Here is an 18574-nt window from a genome sequence, read left to right as displayed (position 1 = left end):
AACTATCGTAGAGCAAACCAATACTACTATAAATAAAGACAACATTGAAATTGACAAGATAAGTCCTAGCAAAGTCAAATGGGCTATTAACAGCTTATTTTCCTAAAAATTTTCGGGCACAGATGGTACACAGCGAGTAGAGGATAATTAACCCTTGAGTAGTACACATCTACAGTAGATGTGTTTCCCTTAACTACGTAGCAATGAGTTGGAGGTAGGTAAAACTTGTTTTCATACCCAAACGTAGTCACGAAAATGCTAAAGACCTCAGACCCATAAGCCTTTCATAATTTCTGCTTAAAACCTTTCATTGATGTGCATATTAGGGAAAAGATGGAGAATTCAAACAACATACCTTCTAATCAAGTCGCTTAAATAAAGGAAGTTCGACAGACAAAGCGTTGTTAGGATCTTAATTATCCTTAGAACACAAACAATACACCTTAGCTGCCTTACTGAAGAAGGCACTTTCAACAATGTTAGCATCTCAGCAATAGAACAAGCTCTATATAACTTCGGCGAGGAACCATTCATCAGTACCTGAGTAATTACCATCTGTAGAGAAGAGTCATTATTGCCACACTGGAAAATAGCACGCTGTCAAATCACGTAAATCGGGAAGGGTGATTTTGCCATAGTCACCAAGTGGGAATTAAGGTTGTTGCTTATGCGGACGATGTGGTAAAACTCGTCTGAGATTTCTTTCCGTCCGTTGCTGAGTACCATCATGAAAGGAGCCCTTAAGTCACTGAAAACTTGGGTCACAAGAATACAGAAATATCCCTATTAGATCACGCCAAGCTCTCAATACAATGATGCCTATTCCGCCAACATGTAAGTAATGCTACAAGGCTACGTACTCTAGTAATGTTGAGCATACGGACATGCCTGCGTGCTTCACAACTACCGAGAGAAATAACAATTAATGTGTATTACGGCACATCTGCAATGAACTTTGATGAGCATTTTGAAGTCAAATTTCCAAGCAAGAATGAATAGAATAACGGATCAACTCTGACAGGTTACGATATCAAGGTATACATATACGGCTCTAAAATGAATTGTAGAGTCGGCCGCAGTGGTGTTGTTGTCAAATCGGTATATTAAACATACTAATTGAGGCTATGAAGGTTATAGCCAAACAACTAATCCGAATTGCAGCAAGTCCATCGGTTTACTGTTCTGTTCAGTAGCGCTTGATAGAGGCTATACCGTAGCCTCTAATTAATAGTTCCTGAATATCTAAAACAGAATACATCGTTTTCCACAACATCTACTGCCGAACGACAAATACATCGTGTTCACCATCACTCACAGACGAACGTCAAATACATCGGCTTCATATGTAGCCCTCTTACATAAATAGCCCTCATATGTAGGTACCCACCCCCTGATTTAAGCTATTTCGAGGGTCTTGGCCACATTTTTCAATTTATTAGACTCTTATTTGGCATCTTTACAGGGGGAAGAAAAATTTTTCGTACAATTTTTGAACCTCCCGATTTTACTTATTTCGAGCGTCATGGCAACATTTTCCAATCGATGTGGCTAAAAAATTTTAATTTGGTATCATTGGGAATAGACAACCTTCCTTTTCAATATAGGTATATATTTTGGAATATTCCCCATATAACGGTACCTCCCAAGTCCACGTTCCCAAACGACAGGCTGTAATATGAAAAATTTCAAATTGTAAAGATGGTATTAGGTCAGAAGAGTAAAACTCCAAACAAGGTGTTTAATTCTTATGACATTTGTATACCCTCTACCATAGTATGGAGGGTATATTAAGTTTGTTTTTCTGTTTATAACACATGGAACTAATCATTTGCGACCATATGAAGTATATACTTTGTACTTATTATTTTGGTCATATGTGTATATTCTTGATCAGGTTAAAATTCTAAGACGATCTAGCCATGTCCGTCTAACCGTCTGTTGTAATCACTCTAGCGTTCGCAATAATTGAGCCGGGGCGCTGTCTTTTTGCACCCGAGTGTCTTTTTTCCATAGGCAGTTCGAAGATTGGCTATATCGGACCACTTTTTGGTATAGCCCCCATATAACAGTACCTCCCGATTTTCGGTATTTTGGGATTTTACCTACATTATTTGTCCGAACTACCTGTAATTTCACGTTTGGGGTTCCCAGTGGTCACAGAATATCTCCACTAAAAACCGTCAACATAGGTCCATGTTTAAGTATAGCCCCCATATAACGATACCACCCAATTTTCGGTATTTTGAGGGTTTTAGCTACATTTTTGACCGAACTAGCTGTAATTTTACATTAAAGATTCTTAGGGGTCACAGCACTACTCCACTTAAAACTGTTCATGTTTAGGTATAGCCCCCACATAGCGGTACCTCCCGATTTTTGGTATTTTGAAGATTTTAGCTAATATTTTTCACCGAACTACCTGTAATTTGCCAGTGGAGGTTCCTAGTGATCACAAAACATCTCCACTAAAAGCTGTCAACATAGGTCCATGTTTTGGTATAGACCCCATATAGTGGAACCTCCCGATTTTCGGTAGTTTGAGGATTTTAGCTACAATTTTTAACCGAACTACCTGTAATTTAACATTTGAGGTTCCCAGTAAAAAACGTTTTGGAACAGCCACCATATAACGATGCCTTCCGATTTTCGGTATTTTTCGGATTGTAGTTACATTTTGCTACCGACCTACCTGTAATTTGACGTTTGAGGTCCCCAGTGATCACAAAACATCTTCACCAAAAACTGTCAATATTGGTCCATGGTTTGGTATAGCCCACGGTATAACGGTACCTCCCGATTTTCGGTTTTTGGATTTTATAATTTTTGACCTACGTATCTGCAATTCGACATTTGAGGTTCCCAGTGGTCAAAAAACTTCTCCACCAAAAACATAGGTCCACACTTTGATATAGCCCCATAAAAGGTTCCCGACCGATTGAATACGTTTTTTGTGCTTTTTTACCTTATTTATGTCCGCATAAAATTGTGGAGAGGAAAGAAAATACTTATTCGTTTTAGTTCAGAATATTTTATGGTGGAGGGTATAAAAAGTTCGGCCCAGCCGAACTTAACGTTTTTTACTTGTTTTATTTTATGAAGTAGTCCCCATATAACCGTACCTCCCAAGTACAAACCTGAGAATTCAAAACCTTTTTTGGGGTTTTACTCTTCTGACCTAAAAACATCACATCCATTTGTAATTTTTCACCACCCACGGTAATGTCGCTTGGAAAAGTGGACCTGGGAGGAGATGTCGTCTATCATCTTCCTCTTCTGAGGGTAAATTCATTTTAAGAGCTGTTTGATGATCTTTTTATGGTTATTTGTGTATATATATTTTCTTCGTGGGCAGGTACATACTTTCTGAGATAATGACCCACAATTTAAAAATAAACAAATCATGAGCCTGATAACTCTTGAATTCCAAGCATAAATCAAGTTCGGAGATAGTGGTCTACTCATTCTGGTACATTCCGGACTTTTCAAAGATCTGATTACAAGAGAAATATACATTTGATATATTGGCCACAATATTTCAACAAAAACCCTGACAATCTTCAACATTTTTACTCTTCTGTGCATTAAACTGAAAATTGCACTGTCAGGTGTTTAGACTACCTGCGTTCTTCCAAAAATCCATCAAAATAGGGTATTTTAATACCTGAAGGATTGAGGATTTTATTTTCGTTGACAATTCAAAGTCTTGGATCAATTTTAAAATTTTCATCGGTGGTAGTCCCCAAAACTCTGCCACATTGCTATATTTCACTTCGGCTCAGGGTGTCGATGTCGGTATCGCCGACTTACTCGTTTTCACTTGTTGCATTTATACCAAAGTTACATGGAAAATGTATATGAGAATTATATTCAACCAACATGGTAACTTTAACAACTGCTACGATTGCTTCGATTTTTTCACTGATTGTTACCACAGTGCAGCTTTGGAATTTTTCAACCTGATTCCGCCGTTTCGATGCTAATATTACTATTTCCTCCGTCGTATTAAAAAGTGGGAAGTTTTGAAAAACGTTGTCAGTTTCGTCACAACAATTTTTTATTGACTATGGAAGCAAACTATGAAATTAATGATGTACATTTAAAGATATCGGAATCATAAGGTTTTATGTTTTGATAAATGTTTATCAAATGTTTAATGGAGGGCGCCGTTCTCCAATAAAATAGGAAATCCAATTGCATATCCCAACTCTACCCCTTTCATGACAAAATTTTGTGCAGTGTATTACAAAATGCATTATAAATCTATCTCTAACTGCGTACGTGCGAAAAAGGCAAGCAAAATAAACCTTTTCAAAACAGATGAAATGATTTGCAAGATCATTGGACACAAGTCCATGTTTTCCTCAAAGAAACGAAAGGGGAACTTTGGTATTAACCGCCTTAAGCCAGCAAATTGAAAACAAAAACACAGCTGATAATACTGAATAATGACGATGATGGTGATGATGATGCAGAAGAAGATTTCAACGAGAGGAGCGTTAACGTGTCAGACACCAAGTTAAGGCAATTGTACTTTAAACTCTCTCAAAGAAGAAAAAAACGTGAAATAAAATTGAGCAAAACAAATGCTAAACCGTTTTGGGGGGCTTGAATAAGACAATAACAAATACATGGGCCCAGCGAAGCTGAGATTAAACAGAGACTACAAATGGATAGAGCGGCTAAGAGCAATCAAGAAAATAGTGGAGAGGAATTTCTTTGGCGAATCGGTATAAAATTCCTTTGAAGCGATCTACAAATCTCAGTTTAGCGGTCTATTTCAAACAAGAAGGTTTATGGAAACCAAAGAAATTTAATGCGGAACAAAATATTTTAAAATAAACATTTATTGATGGAATTATATTAATAAACATTATTGTGAATTGTTGTCCGGAGTGATAAGTGAAAAATAGAAAAAGAAGACAAGCGACAAAAAAATATATTCATAGAAATAGAACTGTATACAGTTCCGTAGTACTACAATTAAAAATAAACTGATAAAGACACACATTGTCTTAATAGTAAAACTTGTGCTCTGAAGCTGAAGCAAAAGAAAAAAGCAATCAAGCACAAGCTGCATTATTGCTGCCGCCACAATGATTGTTGCAAATTCCACCGGTGGTCTGATGCTTCAGACCATGCTGTATTTGGCAAATCACACAAATAGAGCAGCAATTGATACGTTGATCGATGTACCAGCATCGGCAAAAGCTGGTAAGTAATTAAATCACACAAATGGTCAATTATGAACACAAAAATAGCCCCATGGATCTCGAAAATTCCCCCGGTGTGTGCAAAGTATGAAAACAAAACAAAAAGTTGTGCAACAAAACTCTAGAAGTTTTTGCGTTTTCTTTTGTGGCAATGCAACATGACTGTGGCAAATTGCATGTAAGCGTGCGCTTTAATGACCGACATTAGTTTTTAGATTGCATTGCTTGATGTTTTTGTTGTAGAGTTTTGTTCATTTTTTGCATCATTGAAGTAATGGATACTTGATTATTGAATTTATTTTCATTGACATTCATTTCCTCCTTTTTGGGTCAGATTAAATTTAATAATTTTTCGAAATAAAAGCAATTGGAGCAGCTTGAAAGGACTGGATTCGGATCGATCTGAATCATGGGCAGGAAGTCCATACTTCCCGATATATAGGCTCCGAAAGTTCAAAAAATCCCTTGGTTTTGACGATAAGTTTAGTTTAAATCGAAATTTTTCATATATAGCCGGGCTTTGGCCGGGAATTTAAGACTTTCTTCTATGGACAGGAACAAATCTCGGCTAAAGCGAACAAAATGTTCCTTTAAATCGAAATTTGTTATGCCAAGCAATTAAATCGTAAAGGGAAGGATATCAGGAACCACCGTAACAGTGAAATAAATATCACGTCTATAAACGAGGATGTGAGAGAGTAAACACTAGTTTATGACTTTTTTACAACCTCATATCACTGCATCATAGCGTGATGAGTTTTGCCATAAGATTACATAAAATCTTAATTATAAGGTGATTCGGTGAAAAAACCTCACGCACAAAATGATTTTAAAATTTGAATTTATCAAAATTATGGAAAATTTTTTTGATGTCACTGAAAACAGATATATAATTGAAAATAAACTTTAGAGCCATGAGATAATTAAAATGACATACAATTTATTTCTCACTATTTTTCTTCAATTCTGAGAATCGTAAAAATGTCGTAAACGCTTTTATTCAAAAATATAATTTTTTAACAAAACACAAAAAATTTAAAATTTTTTCAAAGTGACTTTTTTCGCGACTTTTTTCATATTTGAATGAAATAAACGTGCAACAAAAAATAATTTTTTGAAATTTTTTTTTTTTTTTTAATCTATATATATAAAAATGGTGTAAAAAATGTATAGTAATTCATAAAATGAGAACGGCTAGGCCGATTTCTGTAAATTTTGTTGTCAGTTATTCGTATTTTCGAGGAGAAGGTCTTTACGGAAGAAAATTTTGGAAAATCTCTCTGGAAAAGTCGGAAAATTGGAAAAATCGAAAATTGAGTTTTTGTATGAAATTGTATTCCTTAATAGCGAGACGAAGTTCGCAGGGTCCGCTAGTTTCATATATTTTTTCAAAAAATTAATTTTTTTAAAATCGATTTGTGCGTGAACTTTTTTTATATTTCAATGGAATAAACGATAGCCTAGTGATTAATAGGCAAAAGTTCATTCATCTCTGCTACAGGAAATCATTTTTGAGGAAAAATTTCAAAAAGTCATAACCCTAGTAAACACCTGTAGCGTCACTTGAGGTTGAAATCAATATTTTGTACAAAAGGTAGCCCTTTTATTATGACTACAACGGTTTACATACATATATCTTTTATCGTGGAAATACACTCCCGATCATCTGAATAGGTTTGACATGTTTTTTTTAATACGTAAAGGTATCTTCTGATGTGTCCTGTACTATGCCAACATTCACAAGAAAATGTTGTCGGAAATATCCCAATTATAATAAAAAATGTACATAAAAGTGTCCAATTTTTGCGATCATCAGAATAGGTTTGAATCACATGAAATTGAAAAATTGTACAACCCATACAAATATTGCGGAGTTTTTTGGGTTAGTTTAGTAAAATAGAACACTCTAATAAATCCTACAACAAATTTGACCCGCTTTATTAGGAAAGTTGGTTCAATTCTCAACCTGGAAAAGTTGCCAAGAACTTTCAGATAAAATCAAGAAATATTCCAACAAAAACTTTTTATAAACCTGCTTTAAATTACTTTTTGATCGTTTTATAAACCTGCTATAAATTCTGCGAAGATCGTTTACGTGCGCCAACCACGATGAGATATAGAGCGGCTAAAGGTCTCGGTACATAAAAAGGCTCGTCGGCGGGCTTTCTTGCTTTGCTTCATTTCTGACAGAATAAAAATAGAAGAATAAACAAGGTGGAGCCAATTTCGAACTAAGTTGTCCTTTTCTTCTTTATTCTTTTATTTTTATTATGCCAGAAATAAAGCGGAGGAAGAAAGACATCTCCGAGATCTTAAGAAATGTACGTTTTGATTAGTATATTTAGTATTATAATCCTGAATATGAATCAGTAAGGAATGTCACCCATAAGCATAAAATTAGTTGTTGTTGTAGCAGCATGAAACCTAAGTTGAATCATAGGATTGATCCGGGGTTGGCAGCCGCTGGCCGAAACACTATGGTTTCGGGCCAATCCGTACGTAAGAACCCGTTGACATGGGATTGAAAATTAAAAAAAAAAACAAGTAAGAAAGTATCAGTCAGCTATGCAGACAGAAATGTCCTAAGCCCCTGACAAAAAAGAACAACAAAATCAAACCAAACACAATAATTATGCCGGTTATAATCGGCAAAATTGATACTGATATTTTTATGATATATAATGTAAATAGGAATTTCATTTCTTTGGTAACCCATAGTAAAATTTGACGGAGAATATTTTTGTCTTTGACGTCATCCCTCTAAAATTATGCTTTGTTAGACAATTTTGAATAAACTCAGATGAAGTCCGACTTTAACCCAAAAACATGTTTTTAATTTTTGCAGATTTCTGGCGATTAGATAAGATTTACAGATTTAGTGTATTTTGAGACCTATAGTAAAATGTTATGACGAAAAATTTTGTAGAATATTTGAATTTGATATGATCACATTTAACAGGCATTTTTGAAAGATTTTCGAAAAAAGGATCAAAAAAGACCCTTTTGATGAACCGCATGAGGGTTAAACTTTTTGACAGAAATATTGCCCACGCCCTCCTCTGTAAAGTTACCAAAGACACTATATACCTAAAATGCAAGGATTCCAAGATATCTCGAAGATATTTCGAAAAAGCTAGAAATGGGTGTGTACCAAAGTGTACCAAACTTCTTTATAAGGGCCGGAAATATTAAATTACGTTAAACTAAGCTTGAAAGAACTTTTTGAAAAAGTTTTAGAGTTATTTTGCACAATGGCCATTTTAGTGTGTGCCGGCCGGGATTTGAAGCTTTTGGGCCATTATCTCAGGCCCAGTATTAACATACTCCGGAAAAAATGGCACCGTTGTAAATGAGGCCGCTAGAACAACCTACCGAAAAAAGAATCAAAACGATGCGAGAGGAGCTCTTACACTTCACATTTTTTCGAATTTTATGTGGGAGGTACCCGAAGTAGAGGATCGATATAGTCCATATTCCAACCAGTGCAAAATCTGCACCAATCAGAAACTCCCTGCGAGAATTTTCTTGCGGGTTTGTCATTTTGGTTGGTGCCGTCAGGGTTTCTTGGAGCTTTTGGGCCAATATCTCAATAAATATAGACTTGCGCAAGAAAGAAATTGTAAAGTCGTAAACTACTGAAAAAATTTTCAAAACTATCCGAGAGGGGCTGTTGAACTTCAGTTTATCCGAATTTTGTGTGGGAGGTACCCGAAGGAGTGGACCGTTATAGTCCATATTCTAACCCAATCTATATCGAGAAGGAATAATACGATGTGCAAAGTTTGGACCAAATCGATTGCTCCCTTCGAGAGTTATCGTTCACACCATTTTACAGAAAATTTTTGAACTTTTGTGGGGGAAGTACCCGAAAGAGTGAACCGATATGGCCCATCGAACTTGAACTGAGTTTGGACAAAATATTACAATACCCAAACTTTGGTTCGAATCGGTGGATCCGTTCGAAAGTTATCGAAGATGGGTCATATCGGTCCACTCCTTCAGGTACCTCCCCCACAAAAGTTCAAAAATGTTCAGAAAAATTGTGTGCACGATAACTCTTGAAGGGAGTAACCGATTTGGTCCATACCTTGCACATCGTGAAATTTCTGCCAGACTTAGATGAGGTTCGAATATGGACTAAACCGGTCCACTCCTTCGGCTACCTCCCACACAAAATTTCGGAAAAGTTCAGTTTAGGACCTGCCTACGAATCGCTTTGACTTTTGTTGTAACAACTAATATTCACTGCCCCCTATATGACGGTACATGTTTCGTCAGGGGCAATTCCATACATCCTGGGAAAATAGCTTGAAAGGTGCAACGATAACTCTCAAACGGATCTGCCGATTCGGCCCAAAATTTGAGGTTTGTAATATTTTGCCCAAACTTAGTTTAAGCTCGAATGTAAGCCATATCGGTCCACTCCTTCAGGTACCTCCCCCACAAAAGTTCAATAATTTTCGGAAAAATTGTGTGCTCGATAACCCTCGAAGAGAGTGGCCAATTTCGTCCATACTTTACACTACCAAATATTTGAAATGGACTATATAGACTGGAGAGCACAATAACTCTCGAACTAATCAACCAATTTGGTCCGAAATTTGGCCATCTTCATATTTTGTACAAACTTAGTTTCAGTTCGAAGATGGGCAAATACCGGTTCACAACTTGCGGTAATTTCCTCCAATATTTAAACAAATTTCACTAAAATGGTACGAACGATACCCATGTTTGAACCAACCAAATTGGTCCAAACATTGACTCTTCTAATATTTAATATTTTTGTTGGTAAGTTCAAATGTCCAAAAAGGACCACAGAATTCTGAAAATACCCTAAATACATTCGATTTGTCCGTAGATGAAAGTTTCAATTCACATAGGCTAAGGGTATATCTCTGTCGACAAAGCTGACTGATACCTTTTTACATGTTTTTTTTTTATTTTCTCTTAAATTATATATTGTTCTCCTTAAGCAGGGTTGAATCCCACCAGGTTGCATTGCAGACCAGGGCTGTTCACAAATGTATTTAAGAGAAATACATATTTTAGTTTTTCTTGAGTTTTCATTAGATATTTAAAAATGTTTAAACATAATTGTAATTTAAAAAAAACTATCTAAGATTAATTAATTCAAAGATTACAACAAACTTCGATGTTTTGCTGGAATAACAACACTTAAGAGTATCTGGTATTTACGGTACCGTAAAGCAATGTCCGGCAAAAAGGGGCACACGTGCCCTTGATGAGAATAACAACAAAACAACCACCTCTCAGTCTTCGTTCAGAAGTCAAAGAAGAAGCTTCTGTTGTCGGTTGTTTCAATGATTTTTAATTTTAGCAATGCATTAACGCACACGCTGTTTGTGGAGAGAGCGAGAGAGAGTCGTATGCGTGAGGCCGCAAACAATGCATTTGTATTGGTGCCGATACCTGCCGTAAAGCAGGGATAGGCGATGTGCGCTTACTGAGAGCAAGTGAGCGAAAACTTCAATGTAAAATGCATTGAAATGTATGCTCACTTGCTCTCAGTAAGCGCACATCGCCTATCCCTGCCGTAAAGGCGCGAGCACCAATGCATTAGACCAATGGTGAGCAAAATAGGAAAAGAGAAAATTTAAGAGAGAATTAATATTTAATTTTTATTGGTGTTTCATTACTTATTTAGACATTTTTAAGCACTAATGTTACCTAAAATCGTGCTACAAATGTGTTGTTGAATTAATTAAATTAAGAGTATTTTGCAGAAACCACCAGTGGATGGCCGTGCACACGGCTGCATTAGACACAATAAAAACAAAACAAAAAATTAACGAAAAACTTGTCTCTTGGTTTAGTGTCGATAAAAACGTCGCAGATAAAAATTCCTCAACCATGTCAAAAAAAAAAAAAAACAAAACTCACCAAACCAGAGTTCATAATATGCATGAATCTATTCACAATATGTATGAATGGTTCTATTGCGTGCATTACAATAATAATTTCATAACATTAAAACGGGGAAAAAAGATAAGGGCGCCACTTTATAAATCACTTTGATATTTCTTAGTGTAAACATTATTTCAAAACCATATTTTAATACTATTCCTACAAAAATGGCTATTGTAGACCTGAAAGAATCTGTAATAAAAAATCAGTGATAATATTTGCTATGGCTCTTCGATGTGTTACAAATATGTATGTTGATCAAAATTAAACTTGTCAGGCCAACACAATTTTTTTCATTATTTAATGATAGGTGTCGCTCTTACTGACCTTTTAGTGTAAACCATATGTTTTACCTCAAATCTTTATTGAAGATCATTTTATATGTCTAATCACGACGAGATCATTTACAAACAACTTAGCAACTTGGGAAACCTATAGCCAACATATTTTCGTAGCTTATCACTTAAATTAATGATGAAAAGTGAAGGGTTCAAGCGTGTGAATTGAGACTTGGCAACAACAAAGCAAAACATAGACTGAATTACATATATAAAAGCTAAGATTAGCTATACGAGTATAACACTTATGTAGCAATATGACACTTATAAATAAATTCTAATCATTAGAGATAAGAAAATCGCATATGAGCTTTAATACAAATGTGATTTTGTTCTTTTTATTTAATTTTAGATTTAAATGAAGTAAGATGTTATGGTGTTTATGGTTGTTTTCCCCTCAATGGACCCTGGCATTCAAAAACACGACAAATTAATGTCCATCCCCAGAAGCCATCTCAGATTGAACCCCATTATACGTTGTATACAACGCGAGCATTTGATGATCCAAAATTTGTCGACCTCAATGATCCCGAGGCTATACGTCAAATGAATATTAATCCTGAGGGAAAATTGTTCTTTATATCGCATGGCTATTTGGAGGGTGGCAATATTCAGTGGGTAAGTTGAATTTAAGTTTTAGAGGGGGGTCATATCGATGTCAAAAAACAGTTCCTAAGTGTAGCCTTTTAAATTTTAATTCCTTTCGAAATTGAGAAATTATCCTAATATAATCCTTCTTCTTCTTGCAGATGATTGACATGGGTAAGGCGTTATTAAATTCGGAACCTGAAGGTCAAGCAGCTGCGGTACTCATTGATTGGGGTGGTGGTTCAAGTCCACCATATGTCCAAGCTGTGGCCAACATACGTTTAGTTGGTGCCATTACCGCTCATGTGATTCACATGTTTTACGAAGAATTGGGCATGGATAATTTGAATAATGTACATTTCATTGGACATTCCTTGGGTTCACATTTGGCTGGTTATGCGGGATCACATCTGCAACGTGATTTTGGCCTGAAATTGGGTCGCATAACTGGTTTGGATCCAGCAGCACCATTATTTGCTGAAACTGATCCGATTGTTCGTCTGGATCGTTCTGATGCCCATTACGTTGATATCATACACACCGATGCGAATATTGTTGGTGGTTTGGGGCTCTATCAAAGAATTGGTCATATTGATTTCTATCCTAATGGCGGTGTAGAAATGCCCGGATGTGATGGTAAGCTTCAGGATTATATGAGAAATCGCCAAAGTTCCGTTCTTGAGAGTATGCAAATGTTTTTGGGTTGCAATCATTTGCGGAGTTATCAATACTTCACGGAGAGCATAAGCACTAAATGTCCATTTATTGGCATCACCTGCAGTTCCTTTGAGGTAGGATTGATGTTAACAAAACTTATTTTTAAACACTAATATAAATTTTGTTTTACTTTGCAGAGCTTTAAAGAAGGCAAATGTTCGCGTTGCAATGAGAATGGCAACCGTTGCATGAGAATGGGTTATCACAGTTATGAGGATTATCGTACATTGGCGAGGGCCAAGAAAATTGATAGCAGAAGAAATCCCCCGGTGCTTTATTTGATGACCGGTGATAAGGCTCCCTTCTGTCGTAAGTATCCAAAAACCTAAACGTGGAGACACATAAGCGACTGGCATTCTTGCTTAAGTCCTCTCAGGTAAAATAATAAAAGGCAAAGGGTAAGCTAGTTTAAATTTGGCTCGACAGTTCATTAATGTTTTACCTTAAGCAAGAATGCCAGCCCATTATTTGTCTCTGCTCTAAAAGTAGCCCTTATTACAATGACAATGGTTCTGTCTTGATTTATTTGAGTTTTGTTCATACATTTTATATTCAAACAAGTAAAATAGTATCAGTCGGCGTTGCCGACAGAGATATACCCTCAGCCTGTATATATTGAAACAATTTTTTCCCAAAATACGTATTTATTTAGGGGGTTTTAAACATTTTGGGCGTTTGAACCGACAAAAATGTTGATTAGAATTAAAGATCAAAAGTTTTGCGGAGGAGATACTAAAAGGAATGGATCGACTTTGACCGTTATGGAAGTGGATCTCCAGCCACAACATACGGTGCCATAGGGGGTTTTTACACTCTTCGGGTTGTTTGCACAAGAAGTATGGACTTGCCCCTAAAAAACTTTTACCATCGTAATTGAGGCAGGGAATGCAAGTTGCTTCAACAAAAATCAAAGTTTTTAATTAATTAATTGGATTAATCGAGCTAATATGGCCTAAGGAGTTTTGTATTGAAAAATGAATTCTAGCGAAATACCACACACTCAACCATTACGCTACGATCGTTTCGCCTGGTGGTTTAAGCCAGGCTCATCAGGCGTATTTGAATGCTAATGGCTAGAAGACAAAGGCTGATTTTGATAACTTCTATTTATACAAACATTTTTACAATTTTGTAATTATGAAGTATTTATGGAAGTCTTTTTTCTTTATCAAGTCACCCTAGTGTCTTGTCTAGGAATCATTTTCTCAATACATACACATATACAATCGAAGGGGGGTTTCCTTCATGAATTGTAATGCCTTCAGTTTTTGAAGTTTTGGATATCTGTCGACTAGTTTTGTTGATATGATACATTGGCATCATGTCGACTAGTTTGTTGATATGATACATTGGCAGTGGCTTCGATTGTATATGTGTATGTATTGAGAAAATGATTCCTAGACAAGACACTAGGGTGACTTGATAAAGAAAAAAGACTTCCATAAATACTTCATAATTACAAAATTGTAAAAATGTTTGTATAAATAGAAGTTATCAAAATCAGCCTTTGTCTTCTAGCCATTAGCATTCAAATACGCCTGATGAGCCTGGCTTAAACCACCAGGCGAAACGATCGTAGCGTAATGGTTGAGTGTGTGGTATTTCGCTAGAATTCATTTTTCAATACAAAACTCCTTAGGCCATATTAGCTCGATTAATCCAATTAATTAATTAAAAACTTTCATAAATAATGGCCTTCGTCCTAAAAAGACAATAATAAATAAAAATCAAAGTGATTCGACATTAGGTCTTAAAGTGAACTTATTCGAAATTTTGTGTGGGAGGTACCAGATGGAGTGGACAAATATAGTCCATATTTGAACCTGATCTATATCAGGTAGACATATTAGGATGTGTAAAGTATATACCAATTTGGACACTCCCTTCAAGAGCTACCGTACGAACAATTTTTCCGAACATTTTTGAACTTTTGTGGGGGAGGTACCTGAAAGAGTGGACCGATATGGCTTATCTTCAAACTTAAACTATGTTTTGACAAAATATAACTAAGGCCGTATTTTGGACCGAATCGGCAGATCCGTTCGAGAGTTATCTTGCGCTCCAACCACCTCACACGGTGTCATAGGGTTTTTTTTGCAACTTTCATGCTATTTTCTCATGAAGAATGGACTTGCCCCTGATGAAACTTATACCGTCGTACGGAGGGCAGTGAATACAAGTTGCTAAAACAAAAATCAAAGCGATTCGAGAGATGGCCCTAAACTGAACTTTTCCGAAATTTTGTGTGGGAGGTACCCGAAGGTGTGGACCTATTGAGACCATATTGGAACCTCATATTACTCTGGTAGAAAGTTTACGCTATACAAAGTATGGACCAAATCGGTCACTTCCTTCAAGAGTTATCGTGCGCACAAACTTTCCGAACATTTTCGAACTTTTGCGGGGGAGGTACCGGAAGGAGTGGGCCGATGTAGCTCATCTTCGAACTTAAACTAAGTTTGGGCAAAATATTACGAAAGCCAAAATTTGAACCGAATCGGTTCACCCGTTCGAGAGTTATCGTGCGCTCCAGCCAGCAGGACAGACAGACAGACAGACGGACGGACATGGCTAGATCGACTCCAAATTGTCTGAAACACATTTCGTCCGAACATACTTGGGGTCTAAAACCATTATTTCGATGAGGCACATTTTCATCGTATCAAAGTGTATATACCCTCCTTAGCCTAAAGGCTGAGGGTATAAAAATGTAAATATTTCTTGAAGTCGTTGAATAATACATTGGGTAATAATTTCGAAATGAAGTTGTGCTAGAAAAATGTACGAAATGATTTGTTTTTGTAAAACTTTTTGACAATGTTGTAAGAAATTGCTAATGCATCTACCTTAGTAAATGTACCGTTGGCGGCTCGAATAGGTTTTCACAGTTCGATTTTTTCATTGACAAGCAAATACTAGATCGAATCGAATGTCGTAATTAGGCCCCAGGTTACCACGATAATAAGCACTACTATAAACGTACCAGCAGACCTTCCATTTCATATACCAAAGGTATACTTACTAACCTGCATTGTTCTTTCTTCTATCTTTCCAGGTCATCACTATAAAATCACGGTACGAATTTCGGGTCACGATCAATCTACCACTCATGGTGGAGAAATTGGCACTTTATCGGTACGCCTGCATGGCAAGACATATAAAAAAGTCACCGAAAAAATGAAATTCTCTGCAGAGCCGAAATTCTTTGAACCCGGTTTCGAATATACCAGTTTGGTGGTGGGCAGTGAAATTAAAGATCCTGTATATGCCAGTGTCTATTGGGATTATCAAACCAGTATTCTCAATCCTTTGACGTGGCGTCTTCTCACCTCACCACGTATATTTATATCTCACATTATTATAGAATCATTGGAAACACCTCATATTCATCTAAAACTATGTCCCATCAATGAATCATCAGCTGTTATCACAGGAAGTGAAAATATAATGCAACAAAAGTATTGCGAGCATTCCGCCAAGATGATTTAGACAATTTACAAAAATAGGTTAGGACAGGAAATGTCAAGAAAACAAGCAAATAATAGGACTGTGTGAAAGTAAGTTTAGATAACGAATTGTAAATTTAGAGAGGAAGAATCGGAATCAAAGTTAGGAAATTTCCAAAATATTTTTAGGCCTGTTCCAGAACCTGCAAAAATCTACAATTTTTTACAACGATAACAATTTTTCCTAAATGATATCGAAAAACATAGTAAAAATTCGTATATTCTTGCAGTTCTGGAACGGACCATATACAGAAATGTATATATAAGGACTACTTATACAAACTGAAGTATTATGTTGAATTATTATTGCGTGAAACGCTTTTAACTATCTCTCCTTTACCAAAGTCATCTAAATTTGTCGATCAAATCACACAGTCTAAATGAGTCTTAGAGCGAATGAAAAAGTGAATTGACTAAAGTTAACGAATAACGAAACAATGAATTGGCTAAGCATAACGAAAACATTTATTTAAGCCTAGACACAAACCATAACAAATTTCGTCAAATTTACGAATTTGCCCTAGAATTATCTTAAAGATAACGAAATCTTTCTTCGCTGAATTTATCTTTCGTTTAGATTAATTTTGTGGTTTCTGTCTTGGTTTACTCAACTTTCTTTCGTTATAATTTGAAACTTTAATAGACGTGTTTTTGTTAATTTCTTTGACAATTAAATATTTATTTGGAAAAATTAACAATATCAAATGAAACAACGGTATTTATTGGCATTAATTTTTTTCTTCAAAAAAATTATACCAAACACATCCTCAGTAGAGCATTAATTAACTATCATTTGTAAATAATTTCATTAATTTATATACACATACAAATCATCATTAATTTAATATTTTGTTATAAGAATTAAAACATACATATATTTGTATTTATGAATTTATTTAAGGAAAATATTAAGAAAACAAGAACAAATAAAATAAATATAAAAAGAAATTAAGAAGTGTTTTCTTTTATTAAATATTTTCAAAAAGATTAACGCAAATATAAGAACTCAAATAAATGCTGAGTTTATTTCTTACTTAGGTGAACAAATACAAAACGTGAAAGGGTGAATTTCATTAAAAAATTTCATTAAATTAGGCATTCTTGGTCCCGGTCCACACTAGCGTGAATTTCATAAAAAAATTTCATGAAATTAGGCGTTCTTAAATCGACTTCCCCACTGCAGCAATTTTATGATTTTACTCTACTATGGAAGTCGATCTAGAGACGCATAATTTCATGTAATTTCTTCAATGATGATTTCAATGAAATAATTTCATGAAATTAGGCGTTCTTAGATCGAGTTCCCCACTACAGCAAAATGATAAAATTAGTTTTGTACTTTTACTTTTACTCGATCTAAGAACGCATAATTTCATGAAATTGTGTGGAGCGGGACTATGGAACTCGATCAAGAAACGCATAATTTCGAGAAATTTTTTAATGAAATTCACGCTAGTGCGGACCGGGTCTAAACCAATTTGGTATCGATTCATTTAAAAGTGTATTGTGGCATACGCCTTGATTGGCGTTTGATTTGCTGCATTCCTGCCAGCATTTGGAAGTGAGTTTCTCACTCCCTCGTTTAGGACGTCACTCCGGAGACAAGCCAAGGAAGATAAAAGACGATAGTTGGTGAATTACACAAACAATTTCTATAGCATTATTACCTTTTATCGCGTATGTCGACACTTCGGAGTGACTTCCAAGGCGATTGTTAACATTTATTTAATAATTCAACACATTTGAACAAATATGGAAAATGTTTCTATCTCATGATTATATGAGATGGTGGTGCAGTGGTAAGCATACTCGCTTTGCACTCTGAAAGTCCGGGTTTGCTTCCCAAGTCAGGCAACAAAACAACATCACGTTTTTGAAATGAAAAAAATTAATGTAGGCCGAAATTCCAAAGAATAAATTATCTAAGAGATCTTACTTAAAAAAATATAAAAAATAAATAGAAAAAAAAAATAAAAAAATATTTTTTTTAAATTCCAAGAACTATAGCGGAAATGATTTCCAAGAAGTGTCGCTGGAGTGACGTCCAAGACGACAGGCGGGCGTGGTTCATTTCTTCACAACTGAGGTCACTTCCGCGACTATCGCCGCGACTGTTTTTATCGCCTAGGCGACACAGGAATACAAAACAAGTCAACTGCTCATGTATTTCGAAACAGGGTTTACCGTTAATTCTCCTGTATCTAAAAATGTTCACATACCTCTTAGGCACACTCGTCCGTCACCAAAGACGGTACAAGGATTTCCAATTTATTTTCTATTACCTCTAAGC

At 35.7% G+C, this 18574-nt stretch overlaps 1 protein-coding gene across 1 annotated transcript; it reads left to right on the top strand.

The window, feature by feature from the left end:
- Positions 1 to 4757: 4757 nt before the first annotated feature.
- Positions 4758 to 17232, top strand: LOC141399069 (pancreatic triacylglycerol lipase). Its single transcript, XM_073977131.1, has 5 exons — positions 4758 to 5211; positions 11826 to 12091; positions 12223 to 12852; positions 12916 to 13087; positions 15834 to 17232. Exons 1-5 carry the CDS (start codon positions 5094 to 5096, stop codon positions 16265 to 16267), a joined length of 1620 nt encoding a protein of 539 aa, XP_073833232.1. The 5' UTR covers positions 4758 to 5093; the 3' UTR covers positions 16268 to 17232.
- The last annotated feature ends 1342 nt before the right edge of the window (positions 17233 to 18574 follow it).

Source organism: Musca autumnalis, unplaced genomic scaffold, assembly GCF_047663935.1.
Source record: "Musca autumnalis isolate F117 unplaced genomic scaffold, ASM4766393v1 scaffold_3, whole genome shotgun sequence".
Taxonomy (NCBI): Eukaryota; Metazoa; Arthropoda; class Insecta; order Diptera; family Muscidae; genus Musca; species Musca autumnalis.
Note: the sequence above shows the minus strand (reverse complement) of the source record. Positions and strands in the feature narration are given on the sequence as shown.